General features: G+C 41.1%; 1 protein-coding gene across 1 annotated transcript; it reads right to left on the bottom strand.

Annotated features, from left to right (window-relative positions):
- Window positions 1-722: 722 nt before the first annotated feature.
- On the bottom strand, window positions 723-14218 carry LOC139447737 (uncharacterized). Its single transcript, XM_071229205.1, has 6 exons — window positions 14008-14218; window positions 11047-11157; window positions 9909-10173; window positions 8112-8426; window positions 6830-6993; window positions 723-6312 (listed from the first exon to the last, which is right to left on the bottom strand). The coding sequence occupies exons 1-6, from the start codon at window positions 14210-14212 to the stop codon at window positions 6161-6163; spliced, it is 1212 nt and encodes a 403-aa protein (XP_071085306.1). The 5' UTR covers window positions 14213-14218; the 3' UTR covers window positions 723-6160.
- Window positions 14219-18216: the final 3998 nt, after the last annotated feature.

Here is an 18216-nt window from a genome sequence, read left to right as displayed (position 1 = left end):
TTACGAACGTTGGGATAGTGGTATGATGGGCATTTATTCTGCATTTCTGTCATCTTAGCATTGCTTCATTTTATTTTGTAAAACATATTTTGTAAATAAATCATCATGAATAAAATAGTCATTGTATTTTTTCAAGTGACAGTTCACTGTCAGAATTAGCGGGGCATTGGTGGCCCAGGCATCTAAGGCGTTACAATTTGCTTTGCAGAGTTGTGTCCCTTGGGCATGACAGGAACCTATTATTGTGGGTTTGAATCCCGGTTTGCCCCAATTATTGTTTTTTTTCGTCATATAGCTGGAATATTGCTGAGTGCGGCGTTAAACAACAAACAAACAAACAATTATGTTTTTAGGTTTGTCAGCACCGTACCTGTGCTCTTGTATTTCAGCCAAGTGGTACACGGTTCGGACATCACTGTCTGGATTGGCTGGTGGTGGGTTCAGACACCTCACTGTCAGGATTTCCTCTTTCTGCTTCGCATTGAAAGTAACCATACACTTCACAAATCAACTGTTTCACATCAGCTGTGTAGCTCATTTCATCAGTCAACAATGTTTACTATGTAGCAACTGCAATTTGTCCGTGCACTGTTCCTTCTACCGTTGTGCCCCCTCCATTGAAGATATCAACTTGTACACGACACAAATAACTCCAGTGAACGGAATACAAATAACAAACCGCAAAGATTCTTGGGTACAGGGTATTCATTGCCATGAACCTTTGTGACATTTAATAGACTAATCCTGATTTTGAGGTATTTTGCAATTCTTCGTTCTCATTTTGAGCCAAATGGACTATAATTAACAATACAACTATCTAGTTTGGGTGGAAAGATCACTATAGGTCGCACACAAAGAGCCTTCCATTAGGTTGGCGAGATCTGAGACCCAGCATGAGGTTCTGGGGATCCACTCTGATCAGAATTCATTCATGTGGACAGAATTAATGACAAAATATGACTTCCTTGAATATTTATTGTTTCGTAAGATACATACAAAAAAAACCATACAGATGCATAGTATCCATGAGAGGTGTGGACAGTGGAACCACTACTACATGAAACAATTCACCATATTTGAAGGAAGACCTCCCTATGTATATATTCAAAGTCACTCCAGGGAGCACGGATGGCCCAGTCGTCCAAGGCGCTGCGATACCCTGTGCAGAGTTGTGTCCCTTGGGCACGCCAGAAACCTATGATCATGGGTTCGAATCCCAGTTCGCTCCGATAATGTTTCTAGGTTTGTCAGCACCATACCGGTGCTCGTGGGTTTCACTGAAGTGGTAAACATCTGAGACCTGCATCACTTCGGGCTTTCCTCCCACATAAGCTGACACGCCGCTATATAACTGGAATACTGTTAAAACGGCGTTAAACCAAACTCACTCTCACACAAAGTCACTCCTGGCTTACAACTTGAGTACTTGCTGAAAGGTGAAAACCCTGAATAGAACAATGGGATGATGTCACTGGAGGTTTATGACTTAATCCCAAGACTGTCATAAGCACAGCCAAACTTTTTATTGCTAAAATGTACTTATAGTGAAAGAAAATATATATTTGGATTGCCACACAATGAAAAGGTTTACAATTTTTATATATTTTAATGTAAACTTGTATGACCAAAACACAATACAAATAAACATGGCCTTCCGATTTTTACATGGTCCGGTTCTTAAAACCTGCAATTTCATAAACTTCGTAGAATAGTGTTGTTATGACATTACCCGTTTTCATAGCAACATTAATAACACAATCGGCATCCTATTCAGAGAGAGTGAGTTGGTTGTGTTTGATTGAGCAGTGTTTCAGTCATACACTGCAATCAGCTTAATGTAAGAGGAAGCCCAACAATGCAGGTCTCAGACGTTCACCACATCAGTGAAACCTGCAAGCTTGGGTACGGTGCTGACAAACCTAGAAACAACAAGGGAGAACTTGGATTCGACCCTCAATTGTAGGCTCCTGGCACACCTAAGGGGCACAACTCTGCACAGCGGATTCCAGCGCTGGGCCGCCTCATGTTCACAAATAGTAAAGGACAGCTATAAGGTAACAAGAAACAGGAAATATAGATGGTGACAGCGATGATATCACTGTCGTAAATATATTATGATGCCTGCATGACCACATCCTACACACAGGTCAGTGACACAGGTCAGTAACACAGGTCAGGTCTGTGACACAGGTCAGTGACACAGGTCAGTAACACAGGTCAGTATCACAGGTCGGTGACACAGGTCGGTGACACAGGTCAGTGACACAGGTCAGTGACACAGGTCAGTGACACAGGTCGGTGACACAGGTCGGTGACACAGGTCAGTGACACAGGTCTGTGACACACAGATGGGTTCCCACTCAATCTCCTTAACATCTGATCTTTGTGCTCTACTGGTACACATAGATCTGAGGACATCTATTACAGTCATGTCAGAATGACATTTCATGAACTTTGACCGACCATTGAATAAGCTGACAAGAAGTCAACATCATCCAATCAGAAAGCAACTTTCTCAAGCTTTGTATCACAAATTTCAAACCATCAACTTAAATTCTAGACTACACTTAGTGAAATATCAATTCAATATTGTTAAATTGAACAAAAGAAAGTTTTGGAATAGATGGTCGAATTCGTATGACAGTACTTATCACGGGCTATGGAAAGTGTCTTCCGTTTCAAATGTTTATCCCATTGAGGCAAGATAGACTATGATTACTCATACACCCCGTAACTGTCATTAGAAAACACATTCTGATTGTAACTTTCCTGATCTGGTCAGATGAAAGGTCGTTCTGACGTGACCCGTAATGGGATGTAATGGGATGTTTAGAGGTAGCGAGAACTAAGATCTGATTTTAATTGAGATTGGGTTCGAACTCTACATAATGAAAGCACAGTGGTACATAATATCAAAGTTTATGACATAAATCATGAAAACAACTGCATTTTGCTTCGTTGGCTTATTTTTTTCAAGGTCAAGGCCAAGGTCAAATGACACATTTGAATTGCTCACATACCTGAGAAGACATAATAACTGACGTCTCTAAATTCCAATAAATAATCAGTGGGACACAGTGTGCGTTGAACAAATACCTGGTAATCACATAAAAATATACACTCTAAGTCACACAGTTCTATTTGAAAATTTCTTATTCTCATGTTACAAGATAATAGTGAAATCTCATCAAAATCATATTGATCACTCTGATATGATTCATAGGTATTGATAGTAAAAGATCTGATTTTTTTTAGATAGGATTATGCTTCAGCAAGTCACAAATGTAAGACAAGTATAACGGTAACTGGTCTTGAATAGAAAATGAATTCAATACAAGACCAGAATGATTTGGCAAGTCTTGATTGCCTCAGGTCAAGCCTGAAATTAGGGATTGTTCTGGGCTCCTCTTGGATTTTATTTTGTTGGGTGCCGGTGTACAAAACAACCTTAGCTAAGAGTATTAAGGTATGTGTTAAGGTTTGAAAGTTACGATCATCCTAGTGCTAAGATCGCTTTGTACAACAGCACCAAGATGAATAATTTTAAACAAGATCACTTTATTTCTGGGGCTAAATGTTAGTCGAGAGAGTAGGCTCACTGTCCAGATCCGGCCCCCCCAGAAATCTTGAATTATTACTTGCCTAGTATTGGGGTGTGAGGTGAAATGGGGTTTAACGTCGCGTCCCAGATTATTGCACTTATATAGCGACGTGCATGCATGTGTGTGTGGCTGCTTGTACTAGTCGGGACTGATGCCGATTTATAGTGCTAGCACACTGAGATACCATACCCCACTCAGACACAGTATACTGACTCCGAGCCGACCAGTCCTTGTTTTAGCCCTTTAATGCCGAGCGCCAGACAGGGTAACAACAAGTACCATCTTTTAATGCTTTTGGTATGACGTGGCCGGGGATCGAACCCCCTCTCCGGGCGGATGCTCTACCAATAGGACCACGGAGGCGTCGCCTAGTATTGACTCAATTATTTTTCATTCAGCTAATTCTGAACCAGTTCTTTTGAACAATTTTACATTGAGTACAGTCTGGAGAAATAGAGAATTTTACAGCTATTTTCCTTGAGACCTGCATTAATACCATCCAGTTGGTCTGGGAATAAGGACATACACACACCTGCTGCCTTGCATGCTGGTGATAAAATAACGAGCATCGTGACTATCACACTATTGTTACACTACAATAATACTTTTAATGAGTAGTTTGACCAACCTTTATAGCTATAATGGATAGAATTATCATTAAACCGCCCGCATGTTATCAGAAATCAGCGGGCCACTGTAACGCGATAATGTCCTCCTACTGTTTGACGACAGGTCATTATCACGCCTGTCGTTAGATGACGTCATATTGACATTCAGTTGTGACGTCATCTGGTTTGTTCTATGACGTCTTCATATTTGTAAAAGTGGGTCAGTGACATTCGTTGTGTGTTGATTGTAGTAAATGTTTCAAAACCAATGTCGTTTATTTTTATTTGATAATAAATTCTATCCATTTTAGCTATAATAACGGTAATGCTATTTTTCAGGGCATTTTCATTTGCAGAAGCCCTTTGTCTTTTCAACTGATCTCATTCGTCGAGCAGTTAATGAAAGTGAGTGAGTGAGTATGGTTTTATGCCGCTTTTAGCAATATTCCAGCAATATCACGGCGGGGGACACCAGAAATGGGCTTCACACATTGTACCCATGTCGGGAATCGAACCCGGGTCTTCGGCGTGACGAGCGAACGCTTTAACCACCAGGCTACCCGACCGCCCCCAGTTAATGGAAAACCTCAGGCTTCTGCAAATAATAATGCCCTGAAAAATAGCATTACCCTTGACATAATGACAATACTATTGTGATAATACTATAGCTGCTTTCAGCATAAATACTTGGGACAAAAACATCAACAATCATAAAACAAGTAACTTAAGCTCCACAGTGTTTCCAAATGTACAAGAGTGAGTGAGTATGGTTTTTCGTCACAACATTCCAGTAATATCACATATCAGAATGGGCTTCACACATTGTACCCATGTGGGGAATCGAACCCTAGTCTTCTGTGTGACGAGCGAATGCTTTTACCACTAGGCTACCTGACCACCCCTTAAATATACAAGAATAAACAGTTGAACATTGTTGTAATACACAACAGTTCAATTTACAATACAAAAACATGGAGCTTCATCATGTCCTGAAACCTTTTTAGTAGAATTATTCTTCAACTGCAATACAACATTTACAATTGTTTCACCTAAAACACAGTAAAATTATACGATTTGAACTAAATATGATGTCATCTGAAAGGAGAACAATATAGTTTCCTGAGTCCGGCAATTTCAGACAAGGTGTTTACAGAGCATTACTGTACATACAGAACAGTAATGGTTGATGAGTGGCCATAAATGGGTATTTCAATAAGTTGCCATGGTGATGATCAGCTTCAAAACTCTTGATTGACTGAGTATGGTTTCACCCCGCTTTTAGCAATATTCCAGCCATATCACGGCGGGGGACACAAGAAATGGGCTTCATACATTGTACCCATGTCGGGAATCAAACTGGATCCTCGACATGATGAGCGACTACCCCACCACCCCTCAAAACTCTGGACCAAATTGGGGTGTCTTCATTGGTGAAAACGAACATGAAAAGTTTCAGCTGCAGTTGGTGTGGTTTCAGAGGAGATGACAGGAAATGCATTTTGAGAGAATTTATGGGCATGGTTCAAAGTGCCAAGGTCAAACCAAGGTCAAAATGTTAAAACAACAGAACCTATGTGTTGACCCCACTAGTGAGTGAGTGAGTATGGTTTTACGCTGCTTTTAGCAATATTCCAGCAATATCACCACGGGGGACACCAGAAATGGGCTTCACACATTGTACCCATGACGGGAATCGAACCCGGGTCTTTGGCGTGACGGGCGAACGCTTTAACCACTAGGCTACCCGACCGCCCCTTTTGACCCCACTACCTACTACACATGTACCAATTACATTTTGTACAATAGTTAACATAAAATGCCCCACGCCAAACATTAGGATGAAAATCTAATTGACATTATCCAATATTCGACGGTTGTCCGCTAGAATGCTGCAGATCTTCCAACATAGCACTGAACAAGAGAAAGTACATTTCATTTTTAAAAGTGTTTTCAATCTCTGTTCATTTGAGAGACAACAGTGTTGAGGCCTTTCTGAGCTGTTCCCAGTCCATCCTTCCATTTCTGTGGGATTGTCTTCCCCTGAGCTGCGGCTGCAGCTCCCAGCAACGCTCCCAGCGCAGCTCCTCGGTGACAGTTCTCACCTGAAACATTCAGTACTCACCTGAAACATACACACTTCTCACCTGAAACATACACACTTCTCACCTGAAACATACACACTTCTCACCTGAAACATACACACTTCTCACCTGAAACATACATTCACAGTTCTCACCTGAAACATGCACAGTTCTCACCTGAAACATGCAGTTATCGCCTGAAACATACACATTTTGCACCTGAAATATACAGTTCTCACCTGAAACATTCACAGTTCTCACCTGAAACACACAGTTCTCATCTGAATCATACAGTTCTCACCTGAAACACAGTTCTCACCTGAAACACACAGTTCTCATCTGAAACACACAGTTCTCACCTGAAACACACAGTTCTCACCTGAAACACACAGTTCTCACCTGAAACATGCACAGTACAAACCTCATTCACAAGTATTCAGGTTTTTGTCCTACCAGCTCCCTTATGGTCCAAACAAGAACCAAATAACTGGGTGTCTGATTGTATCATACACATCCAGTTGTCACTATGGCCACCTACCTCCAACATTAGCGTTTGCCAGAACTCCGCCCTCGAAGTCATCACTGAACTCCACGGCCAGGTAGAGGAGTGAGCTGATAGCGCCCTCTATGTAGCAGGCCAGGCCCAGGTTAGATACGGCAGACTGGTAGGCGCGGAGACGCTCCTCGGACCCTTTCGGAGATCTGAAGAATGAAACATCAGTAGATAACCAAAGGGGCACTGATACAGGCAAATATATTTTAATAATTCTTACTGAACAATATATTTTTTGCTTCATGCGGGTTTGCTCTTTCCTTCCAATTGTTCCATTGTTTTCATAGTTTGTGAGCAGGCCCATAGCAACGTGACGTCATCTGAACCATTGTCGCTAAGGCTTGGAACTGACAGGATTAGTTCACTCAGGACAGACAATCAGTAATTCCTTGTCACTCATTGGTTATTCTGAATTACTTATATCACCGCTATCAGAGCAGCTTGGTTATCTTAAACACTTTCAAAGAACTGTCCCTTTGCACATGCATAATCCACAGATTGGGTGGTGTTTTCATGGCTGTCTGTGTTTGGGCCACAGTGTTTCCTGAAATTCTTTGAAAATAGTGCCAAAACATCAAGATTATTGCACTTATATACCAATGTGAAATGAAGTTAAACATCACATTTAAGATTATACAGTGACATGTGTGTGTGTTTGTGGTAGTCAGGACTAATGCCAGTTTTATAGTGCTAGCCCACTGAGATACCATGCCATAGTTTAACATGAATATCCCACTCAGACACAGTATACTGATTCCGAGCCGACCAGTCCTCGTTTAGCCCCTTAATGCCGAGCGCCAGGCAGGGTAACAACAAGTACTATTTTTAACCTCTTTTGGTTAACCATCAACTCTCAGGGCAGACACTTCTCCACTAGACCGTGGAGGCTGTCACTTTGTCAGGGAGTCATGTAATAACTCCATATCAAGTTTGGGTTACCAGATTGTACTTTTAGATACAATGTTTGTCTGTTGTTTAACGCCGCACTCAGCAATATTCCAGCTATATAACAGAGGACTGTAAAAAATCAAGTCTGTACCAGACAATCCAGTGATTGACATCATGAGCATCGATCCACACAATTGGGATGGATGACATTCATGAACCAAGTCAGCGAGCCTGACCACCCGATCCCGTTAGTCGCCTCTTACAACAAGCATGGATTGCTGAAGACCAATTCTACCCCACATTCTTCACACAGGACCAGCCACAACGTAGAGGCTAGTACCGACAGAAATGGTTGTCCACAAAGCCCCCCTTCACCTACCCATGGGCCTGTTCCAGCATCTTCAGAACCAGATCCCTCTTCGATGGCCCACCCAGCTCTGAATGACTGAGCAGTTTCACAGCCTCAGCCTTCAGATCGTGTCCGTTGAGCACGGCATGCAGCAGCCGGGCGTACATGTCTACGTAGGGCACCAGGGCAGTCACTGGGTGGGTCAGCTTGATGAAGTCTACCGCAGACTTAGCACACTCTGTCTCTGTCTTGTGGGCGCTCCTTAACACCCAGGGAATTGTGGGTACTAATGCACCAATCACAACCAGCTGAGAGTCTGGAGATCCCTTTGTCTTTTGTTTGTATCTGAGATTAAAGAACATGTAATGCTTAATAAATCGACCTATAATACAGATAGGGTGTCAGTTCCATTGATGATAAGCTAACCCCTCATTTCTGAGGTATTGCTCAATGACTATTTTAAATATACAATATTCAGTATCTAGGGCTGTCAGTTTATCCTTTAGGTATTAGATTTAAGGTAATATTCAAAGGGTCGTCCTATATACAGTTTCTGGTTACATGGTGAACCAAGACCAAAACGATTGATCCAATTATTGATGCATTGTTTGCCCATTGCCTTATAGCAATATATTGATGCCAAGTTAAAATATCAAGATTATTATCAGTGCCACCATACACCATGGAGAGCATGGTTTGACATAACAATAATTCCTAACAGACAATAATCAGAAATACCCCTAAACCACCTAACACTATTCCTTGCTGAACCAACCAACTTCAAGAGTTATGTGTATATTTAAAAAAAAAAAGCATTCAAAAATTCCTAACAGACAATAATCAGAAAAACCCCTAAACCACCTAACAATATTCCTTGCTGAATCTAAGTGAGTGAGTTTGGTTTAACGCTGCTTTTAACAGTATTCCAGTTATATCGCAGCGTCTCAGCTTAATGTGGGAGGAAAGCCCGAAGTGATGCAGGTCCCAGACGTTTACAACTTCGGTGAAACCCACAAGCACAGGTATGGTGCTGACAAACCTAGAAACATAATCGGGGCGAACCGGGATTCGAACCCACAATCATAGGTTTCTGGCGTGCCCAAGGGACGCAACTCTGCACAGCGAATCGCGGCGCCTTAGACAACTGGGACACTATCACAATATTTTTGCAATAGTTGTGCCCAGTTTGCAAGGAGTCTTGAACTATAGTTTCAGAGCTTAAGCTATAATAGTGGTACTCTGATGATTGTACACACTACTGGAAGTCTTTTCTTTACAAAAGGACTGAAATGGATTAAAAATACAGAATTAATTAAAAAGAAACAATAGTCTCCAGTTCTCATAACGACTGCCACACGATTTGTTTTTATTTCCAACTCTCCCTCCGACCCCAAATCCTAATACTGAAAAACAATGTGATCCAATATAGTACACAGTTACTTCCCTTTTCATGTGCACTGCTTTACTGTGCATCTCATGGTAATGGTGGCAATAGGAGTTTGTATGCTTGTTTATGTAGGGAGAACCTTCCCAGGTTGATGGTACACAACTGTTTTTTTGGTTATACACTAGTTTGAGCAGGAAAAAAGAAGCCACCGCCTGCCTGCCCTATATTTTCAAAAGTGATTGCCTGTGAACCAATTATTTTATTTTTTTAAGCCTTACAATAAACACTTTTATTACAACATGATAGTACTGGATCGGCTGACATGCTAACTGGTGTACCACCGATTTGACTATCAAAACTCATTCTCTATGTGTATAATACACACTCCCTTTAGCACAGTTGTAATTTTGGAAACAAGTCTGCATAATACACCTTTGTACCTTTGTTCCGCATACTCAACGAGATCATCAGCTGTCTCAGGCGGACTTGACAATGAGGACCAATCCTTGAAGAAAGACCTATGGAAAGACTCGGCGTACGTGTCTCCGTGAGACCCCGGCGTGGTCATGAACTTGACGTAGGCCTCCAGCACCTCGCTGCGCACGTCTCGGTCCTCCCTCACGACGTCATGATCAACTCTCTCAAATGTCTTCATCATCTCCAGCGCCATGAGGGCGTTCAACGTGTTGTCTCCGGCATTCATACCTACAAGGAGTTAACAAGGAGATCCAGAAAGGATGTGTGCGTCTTTGGGAGGGAGAGGGTGCTTAGTAAGCATCCATACATTTGGAAAAACTATTTAGTCAACATTTGGTGACATATTACATGATTACTGAACAAAACCTGCCAAATCACAAACATCCCCTCAATAAATTAATCCCTGGCAATAGTTCCCTTAAGCTACCAAGATATTAACATCAGTTGGAGTTGGGTTTAACGTTGCTTTGAACAGTATTCCAGTTACTGTATTCGACGTAATAAGCGCCCCGCTCTAATAAGCGCTCAGGGCGATATTTGCTAATATATTGGCTAGTGAACAATCCCAATTAGCACCCTTCCGATTGATCAATGTACACAAGACCTATTTATTCTTGTATAATACACACTCATGTGTTATATGCACCCTTAATTATGGGCAATTAAATTCTCGAAAATATATTGATCGTGTATAATACACATTGATTCTTCTTTTGTATCATTTCAGGCTGTCAGCATAAACCACAAAATTTACAATCTTTCAACTGTTTTTATCTCACCAAAATTATATTCTAATAAGAGGACCCTATTTCTAGTTTTGAGAGCACCCTGGGTGCTTATTACGTCGAATATGGTATATCACATATTGTCAGCTTAATGTGGGAGGAAAGCCCTAAGTCATGCAGGTCTCAGATGTTTACCACTTTGGTGAAACACATCAAACCTAGAAACATATTCAGGGCGAACCAAGATTTGAACCCACAATCAAAGGTTTCTGCATGCCCAAGGGAAGCAACTCTGCACAGTGAACAGTAGTGCTTTAGACGACTGTGCCAACCATGCCCCTGACCTCAGTTAGAAGGAAAGGAGAACATGTCTCACCTTGGTGATAGTGGGTGGAGTGGTTGTTGCCGGACCAGTACTTCAGCTTGCCATGGAGGATGACATCGCCTATCACAGCCTTGGCCTTGTCACCCCCTCGTCCACTGCCGCCTGATGAACAGAAGGTATACATGTTGTTAATAAACTAAAACCGTATCACCGTGATCACTGAAACACATGTGACCCTCCATGTCTATAGCACTGTGTAGTAGCTTGCCATATTTCCGACACAGACTCATCATTTTCAAGGGGCGGTTGGGTAGCATTCGCTCGTCACACCAAAGATCCGGGTTCAATTCCCCACAATGGTACAATGTGTGAAGCCCATTTCTGGTGTCCCCTGCCTTGATATTGCTGGAATATTGCTTAAAGCAGTGTAAAACCATACTAACTCACTCACTCATTTTCAAGGGTATTAGGTAAAATGACATATAGGCTTAGATTAATTACTTAAGAACCGACGTTTGTGAGTTCATTGGAGTATGCACCTTCATAGAGAGACGGCTGAACTGTATAAACGTCAGAAATTGCCAATTTGGTCGGCCGCTCTACCAATGTATGCAACAGCCCTGAGTGTAGAGATGTCGTTCCATATCACGATAATAATTCCCCACCACTGAAACTCTTTAATTTATTAAGCTTATCATGGTATAGATGGACAATGACATGACAGAAAATTCAATTCTAAATACTGAATGGATCAACCAACTTCATATTTAGCATTAGATTTATTAATTTAAAGAATATACGATTTTATTATCAATCTACATATTGATATATCGTGATATGTTTTAGTCAACATATTGATACTACCAATCAATGATAACTCATGAAGATTTATGAAAATGTCACTATATAAATGCAATAATCTTAAAAGTGATGTTTAACCTCACTTCACCTCTGTCAAGGTCAGCTTTCGTCATATTTTGTATTTCATGGTAACGATGTGGCTATCTCATGATGTGGCTCTGGTCTGCTACTTCAATTCTGACTTCCAATTCATTCTGACACATGCTAACTGTGAGTGAGTTGGGTTTAACACCACTTTTAACAATATTCCAGTTATATCGCGGCGTGTCAGCTTAATATGGGAGGAAAGCCCCAAGTGATGCAGGTCTCAGACGTTTACCACTTCGATGAAACCCACAAGCGCGGGTATGGTGCTGACAAACCTAGAAACATAATCTGGGCGAACAGGGATTCGAACCCACAATCATAGGTTTCTGGCGTGCCCAAGGGACGCAACTCTGCACAACAAATTGCGGCGCCTTAGACGACTGTGCCCCCTACACATGCTAACAACTAAATGCCTTCATGTCAGTCAGCCCACTACAGTTGTTGAAACACTTCCGAGTCTTTCCCCGTTTACTTAGGAGATAAACATACTGTGTTTTCAATGTAGAGCTAGGTTACCTGTAGATTTAACCCCGCTAAATTGAATTTGGAACCGAACGCGCAGCGTGAGGTTTCAAATGTTAAATTTAGCGGGGTTAAATCTACAGGTAACCTAGCTCTACATTGAAAACACAGTATGTTTATCTCCATTCTACCATGACTAAAAAAAATGCGAACTCTTTGGTGTTAGCAAATATACTGAGTGAAGCGGCATGGGTTGAGTTCAGTGTTTTGAGTGGGTTATCGATCTGAATTACAGAATCACCGAACAAAATATGGTGTTGTATATACTCAAGCAGTTTGTTTACACCGTAATACTTCACTCGAACATATGACAGGCATTGAAAGCATATAAGCACGGCAACTTGGTAAGCTAACATGAGGTGGGCATGCCTAAAGAAAACAAAGCAAGCTTTGCAAGGCTTTCGCTCTACATGCTATTATGACGTCATATCGCTCATTGTGACGCAAAAGATATGACGTCACAGTCATATATAGAAAAGCGCCAAAATTCCAAGCTCTCTGTTGTCTCCAAAACGTAAATACATTCCCTTTGTTGATTTCTGTCGTGTTTTTCTGCACGAAATGTATTGCCACACATCCTTTAAATAGTCTAGTAACCGCATCTGTGCATTTTGTAACCTGTATGTTACCTATATGTAGATATAGTTATTTAAATTTGCCTACCGACAATGACTGAAAATAGTACTGTTCTATGAATATTAGCTTCCGCGGTGATGCGGCCGTCAAACCAGCTGTTTCAATCAGAGGGGGTTTATTGTGATTTAATAGCCTCTGATTGACCAATCAGAATCGAGTAAATTCCAAATTCATGGTAGAATATGTAATAACTATGACATCCTATTATGTAGCTTGTTTTGAACCATTCTTTAACCATATATACGCAGTATATATCAATATGATATACAATGTTTCACTCTTCCTTTCCATCAACTGACAAACCTTGTGTTTTTGAATCAATTCTTCAACAGTCATGTGTTGTGAAGTCATTTCTTGACGACCTGTTTTTTGAATTTTTTTATTCAAGCCTTCATTCTCCAACACGATATCAGCCTTAAAAAATATAAGAATTGGTTCTCAGGCCATGACTTTTGAAAATATAGAGCGGGCGTGGCAGTGTTTGTTTTTTTAGCTTGTTCAAACTAGTATGTAACCAAATAAACAGTTGTGTACTATCAACCTGGAAACAGTTGTGTACTATCAACCTGGAAACAGTTGTGTACTATCAACCTGGGAAAGGGCCTCCCTACATAAACAAGCATACAAACTCCTTTTGCTGCCATAAACACAAGATGCACAATAAAGCAGTGTGCATGTAAAGGGAAGTAACTGTGTGCTATGTTGGATCACATTTTTTTTAAGTATTAGGATTTTGAAAAATTCAAAATGGAAATAAAAACAAAACATGTGGCTTACTTTATGATGATGCAGGTGGTTCTTGAGAACCAAGACTATTATTTTGTTTAGTCTTTTGTAAAGTATTTTTTTCAAGACAGACAAAAACTGAACATGAGAAAACAAAGATAAATAAAGACACAGTCTCACCAATATTTGACAACGACATGATGCTTGAGGGATGTTTTTTGTTTGGAGCTTCATACTTTGTCAGCCACCCTCCGTATCCTCGCTTGATGTCCCCTGCATTGTAGTACCAGTGTACGGGCATAGCGATGGCATCGGCAACAAACATCCCCCACAGCGCCTCCTCCTTTGCCTGCTTCAGCTTCATCGAGAGCTCCGGTTTAGACATCACCGGCTTCCTGAGCAATAGGATATACAGCATCAACACGGTGCTAAAATCATTGGTGCAAAACTCTCCTCTCCTCCCTCTCGTCGTTGCCTTCATCTTGACCCATATGACAATGCTGACCAAGTAATGGGGGGTATTACTGGGTCCTGCCATATGTCCTGATCTTAAAGCAGGTCTTGGAATCTAGTGCTGACATATACAATGTCTCCCTGTCGTTAGTCTCTAGGGGAGGGGCATATCATAAAAATAATACACATATTTGGGGAGAGTCATGAAAAAATATACATTTAATGATAAAATATAAAGTGCTTTTGCACTTTGTCTTTTCAGGGAGGGTCATGAACAAAATGTACAATGACATGGGGAGGGTCAACTGAAAATATGACAAGGGTAAATATTTTCAATTCATTAGCGCATCAGAAATCTCTGACATCCCATCCCACCACCCAACCTGTAATAAATCACTGGTCCCTTACTGTAGCAAAATATCTAATGTAAATGCTGAAAATCAAGTCATCTTATGATACAATTGATCAACTGTTCATGTCTTTTATGAATAGAACATATACTGCACATTTCCTGGGAAACCTAACAATATATAGACACACTGAATAAACTGACAATGCCTGCATTTCCCAAGTAGTGGATTCTGACAAAACTTTGCACATAGCTTTTTTATTCATACCTCAAATACAGTCAGTCCTCATAATAAATTCTACAACAGTAAAACCCTTTGTTAATGTTGATAGGTGAAGACTGATCAGTATGTTTGACATGGAAACAACTGACTCTTCATGAGGATACAGTGGGGTTGCAAGGGAATTCCCTCAACTTGAATTCCAGACATTCCATTGTGATCATCTTCCCAAGGCAAGGGAGTTAACTGACTGTGAAAGTCTAGTTTCCACCCTTGTCGAACTAGACTGGAAGTTCTAGGCTCGATCGTAGCGCCACCAGTGCCTATTACGTATTATTTCCCTTCTATGTCCCTTCTACTCACCAATCAGATTCCACCTCTCATATCACTTGTATTTGCTTCAAACAAAATGGTGGTGCCCAGTCAAGGCAATTTGATCGATGATCAAGATGTATATTGTGATAAAACGGGTCTTACTTTGCGAAGGGCATCAAATCATGTGAGCACCTATTAGGGTTGGGCCGGGTAACTACTGAGTAGGACCCGGGTACCCACAGGACTACCCGGACCCGTGGTTAGTCACGTGATATATTGTTTAATGACAAAAATAATCTACAACTCTATGGTTACACTACAAGTTACTAATGTTCGCATTTCTGACTATGCACCCATTCCTTCTGATTTTTCATATGGTTGAATAAAGATACAACTTAATTCAACTTCAGTGTATGAATGACCAGATTGTTTAATACATGTATCTAAATACGTTTTGCCAGGGCTATGCTAAAAATGTTCCCAATCGGACATTTTGAGACATCTCTTGAGACCCACAGTGGGTACCCAGGTAGGGTCGGGTAATAGGGAGGTGGGTACCCGGGTAGTAAATTTGGACTCGTCCCAGCCCTAGCACCCATATTAAAAACATGAAAACATTTGAGAAACTATCTGTTGATGCCAAGTTGGAGAATGTGTTGGCTGGGGAAATCAAGTGTTCAGTGTGTGTAGGTCGACCGGCATTAAAAAGCATACATAACCCAGATTGTTTGGAGGTGACCATGCCGATGCTAGGTGTGTTCGAGTGGATTGTTTTCTTAAAAGTTGGAAACTTTAAGGCATGTTTCCATTTAGGATCGAAAGAAGAAAGAGAAATGCATAGTGTGAGATAGGATAGATCTAAAATTGTACTTAATTGCAGCACGTATTGTGCGTCGAGACATGAGGCATGCCTATAGTGATACCCTACCAACTACTCCACAATGGATGTCCTACCTTGTGTCTGCCTGTGGTTGTGGTTCAGCTGGCTGCGGAGGCTGTTCCCTGTGGTGATGTACAGACGAGGTGTGTAGAGCTCTGTCAGATGGGGAGTCAGCCCTGGGGACTCTACTCAGCACTAGGAAAGCTACAACGGAGGTCGCCCCTAAACATAAACACCGTCGGGGTTGGAGAAGTCTCTGAAAGTAAACACATCAAAATATTAAGATTTAAAAACAAGAAATTCAGTAAACTATGTTTATAATGAACACACTTATAACAAACAGATGGATATAACAAATCTTTTTTTTTTAACGAACTACAGTTGTAACGAACTGAAATTAGTGATCCCTTTGGGTTCGTTATAACCGTAGTTTACTGTACTTTGTTAAACACACAGAACACTATTCATCAAAACAGTTCTGTTGGAGCATCTTTCTGACCATGCTCATGTATTTTTTGTATGCGCTTATGTAGCAGGGCGTGGAGTCATCCCACAAATGACATCCTTACCTTGTCAGCTTGCTGACAGGGTTAACCTCTTTGGTCATATGGACAAGGCGTTCGACCTCTGGTCAGAAGGTCCATGGTTTGAATACCATCACGGGACTCGGAAATTATAGGGCCGCTACATTGGCGCCCAACGTGGGGCTGAGCACGTTCATATTAAATTTGAGCAAAATAAGCCTCAATACCCTACTATCCGGCCCAGGACGTGCCTTCTGTTGACGGGGGAGTATGTAGCAGGGCGTGGAGTCATCCCACAGATGACATCCTTACCTTGTCAGCTTGCTGACGGGGTTAACCTCTTTGGTCATTTGGACAAGGCGTCCGACCTCTGGTCAGAAGGTCCGTGGTTCGAATCCCATCACGGGACATGGAAATGCTATTGCCGCTACACTTAGAAATAGTGGGGCCTACAATTCATCAGAATTCATGTAGTTGAAAGTATGTTCTTATATAAATGAGTCAAACTTCCTTGTATTGGAGTGCAGATGACAGGTATAAAACTGTAATACAGTAGAACATGGATATAATGAAATACAAGGGACTGGAGAAATCAGTTTGTTATATACATTGTTTGTTTGCTCAGAAACGTCAGCCATCTTGGATAAAACAAACACAATACATGTAAGTGCATTATTGCCCGCCATGATAGCATGTGCTAGTGAAGTGACACTTTGACATCATCTCGTGAAATTGATGTTTGTCTTACAGACAAGATTAATCCAGTTACAAGTAAAATAAACATAAAGAAAGTTCAACAAGTTTGAATCGTCACCGCTGATTGTGTTGATTCGCCGCTGTGACACTTGACACTTAGTGAGAATTCTCAGTTTGCTATACACGTCACTAATTAGCGGGATCTGGTAGGGCTGGGACCAGTCCAAATTTACTACCCAGGTACCCACCCCACTATTACCCGACCCTACAAGGGTACCCGCTACAGGTCTAAAGAGCGTAGCCCTAGTAAAATGTATTTAAATATATGTATAAAAGATCTGGTCATACACTGAAGTTGACTGAAGTGTTATGTTTATTCAAACCTATATAGGTCAGAGGCAATGGTGCCAAGTCAGAAAGAAATGCGAACATTAATGACTTGCACTGTAACCATAGAGTTCTACATATTTTTAATCATTAAACAATATATCACATGACTAACCACAGGTCCGGGCAATCCTGTGGGTACCCGGGTCCTACTCCGTACCCACCCGTCCCAGGTACCCGAGTTACCCGTCCAAGCCCTAGTATTTGGGCTTGTTGGGGATCTGATATCAGTTTGCTATATACGTTAGATTGCTGTAGAGAGTTGGTTATATACACACATTTTATATGATAACATAAAAGATTTTGGCATTTTGTAACAGTTCGTTGTTCCCTCTATCCATGTTCGTTGTATCCTAGTTCTCCTGGTGTTCCACTAGAACAAATATGTAATAATTGTTCAGTAACAACATGCAAGTAATCACTGCCAAATGTAAACCTTTATAAGAGCGATCATTTGGGGAATTCGGTAGAATATGCTCAGAACAAAGCTCATATAATTTACAATACCTCTTACCTTTCCTAATGTCAATATTACACTGTCACCACCGTTTGTTGATAATTTGGA

This window comes from Haliotis cracherodii, unplaced genomic scaffold (genome assembly GCF_022045235.1).
Source record: "Haliotis cracherodii isolate W230 unplaced genomic scaffold, xgHalCrac1.p SCAF_7, whole genome shotgun sequence".
NCBI lineage: Eukaryota > Metazoa > Mollusca > Gastropoda > Lepetellida > Haliotidae > Haliotis > Haliotis cracherodii.
This window is presented reverse-complemented; position numbering and strand designations above follow the sequence as displayed.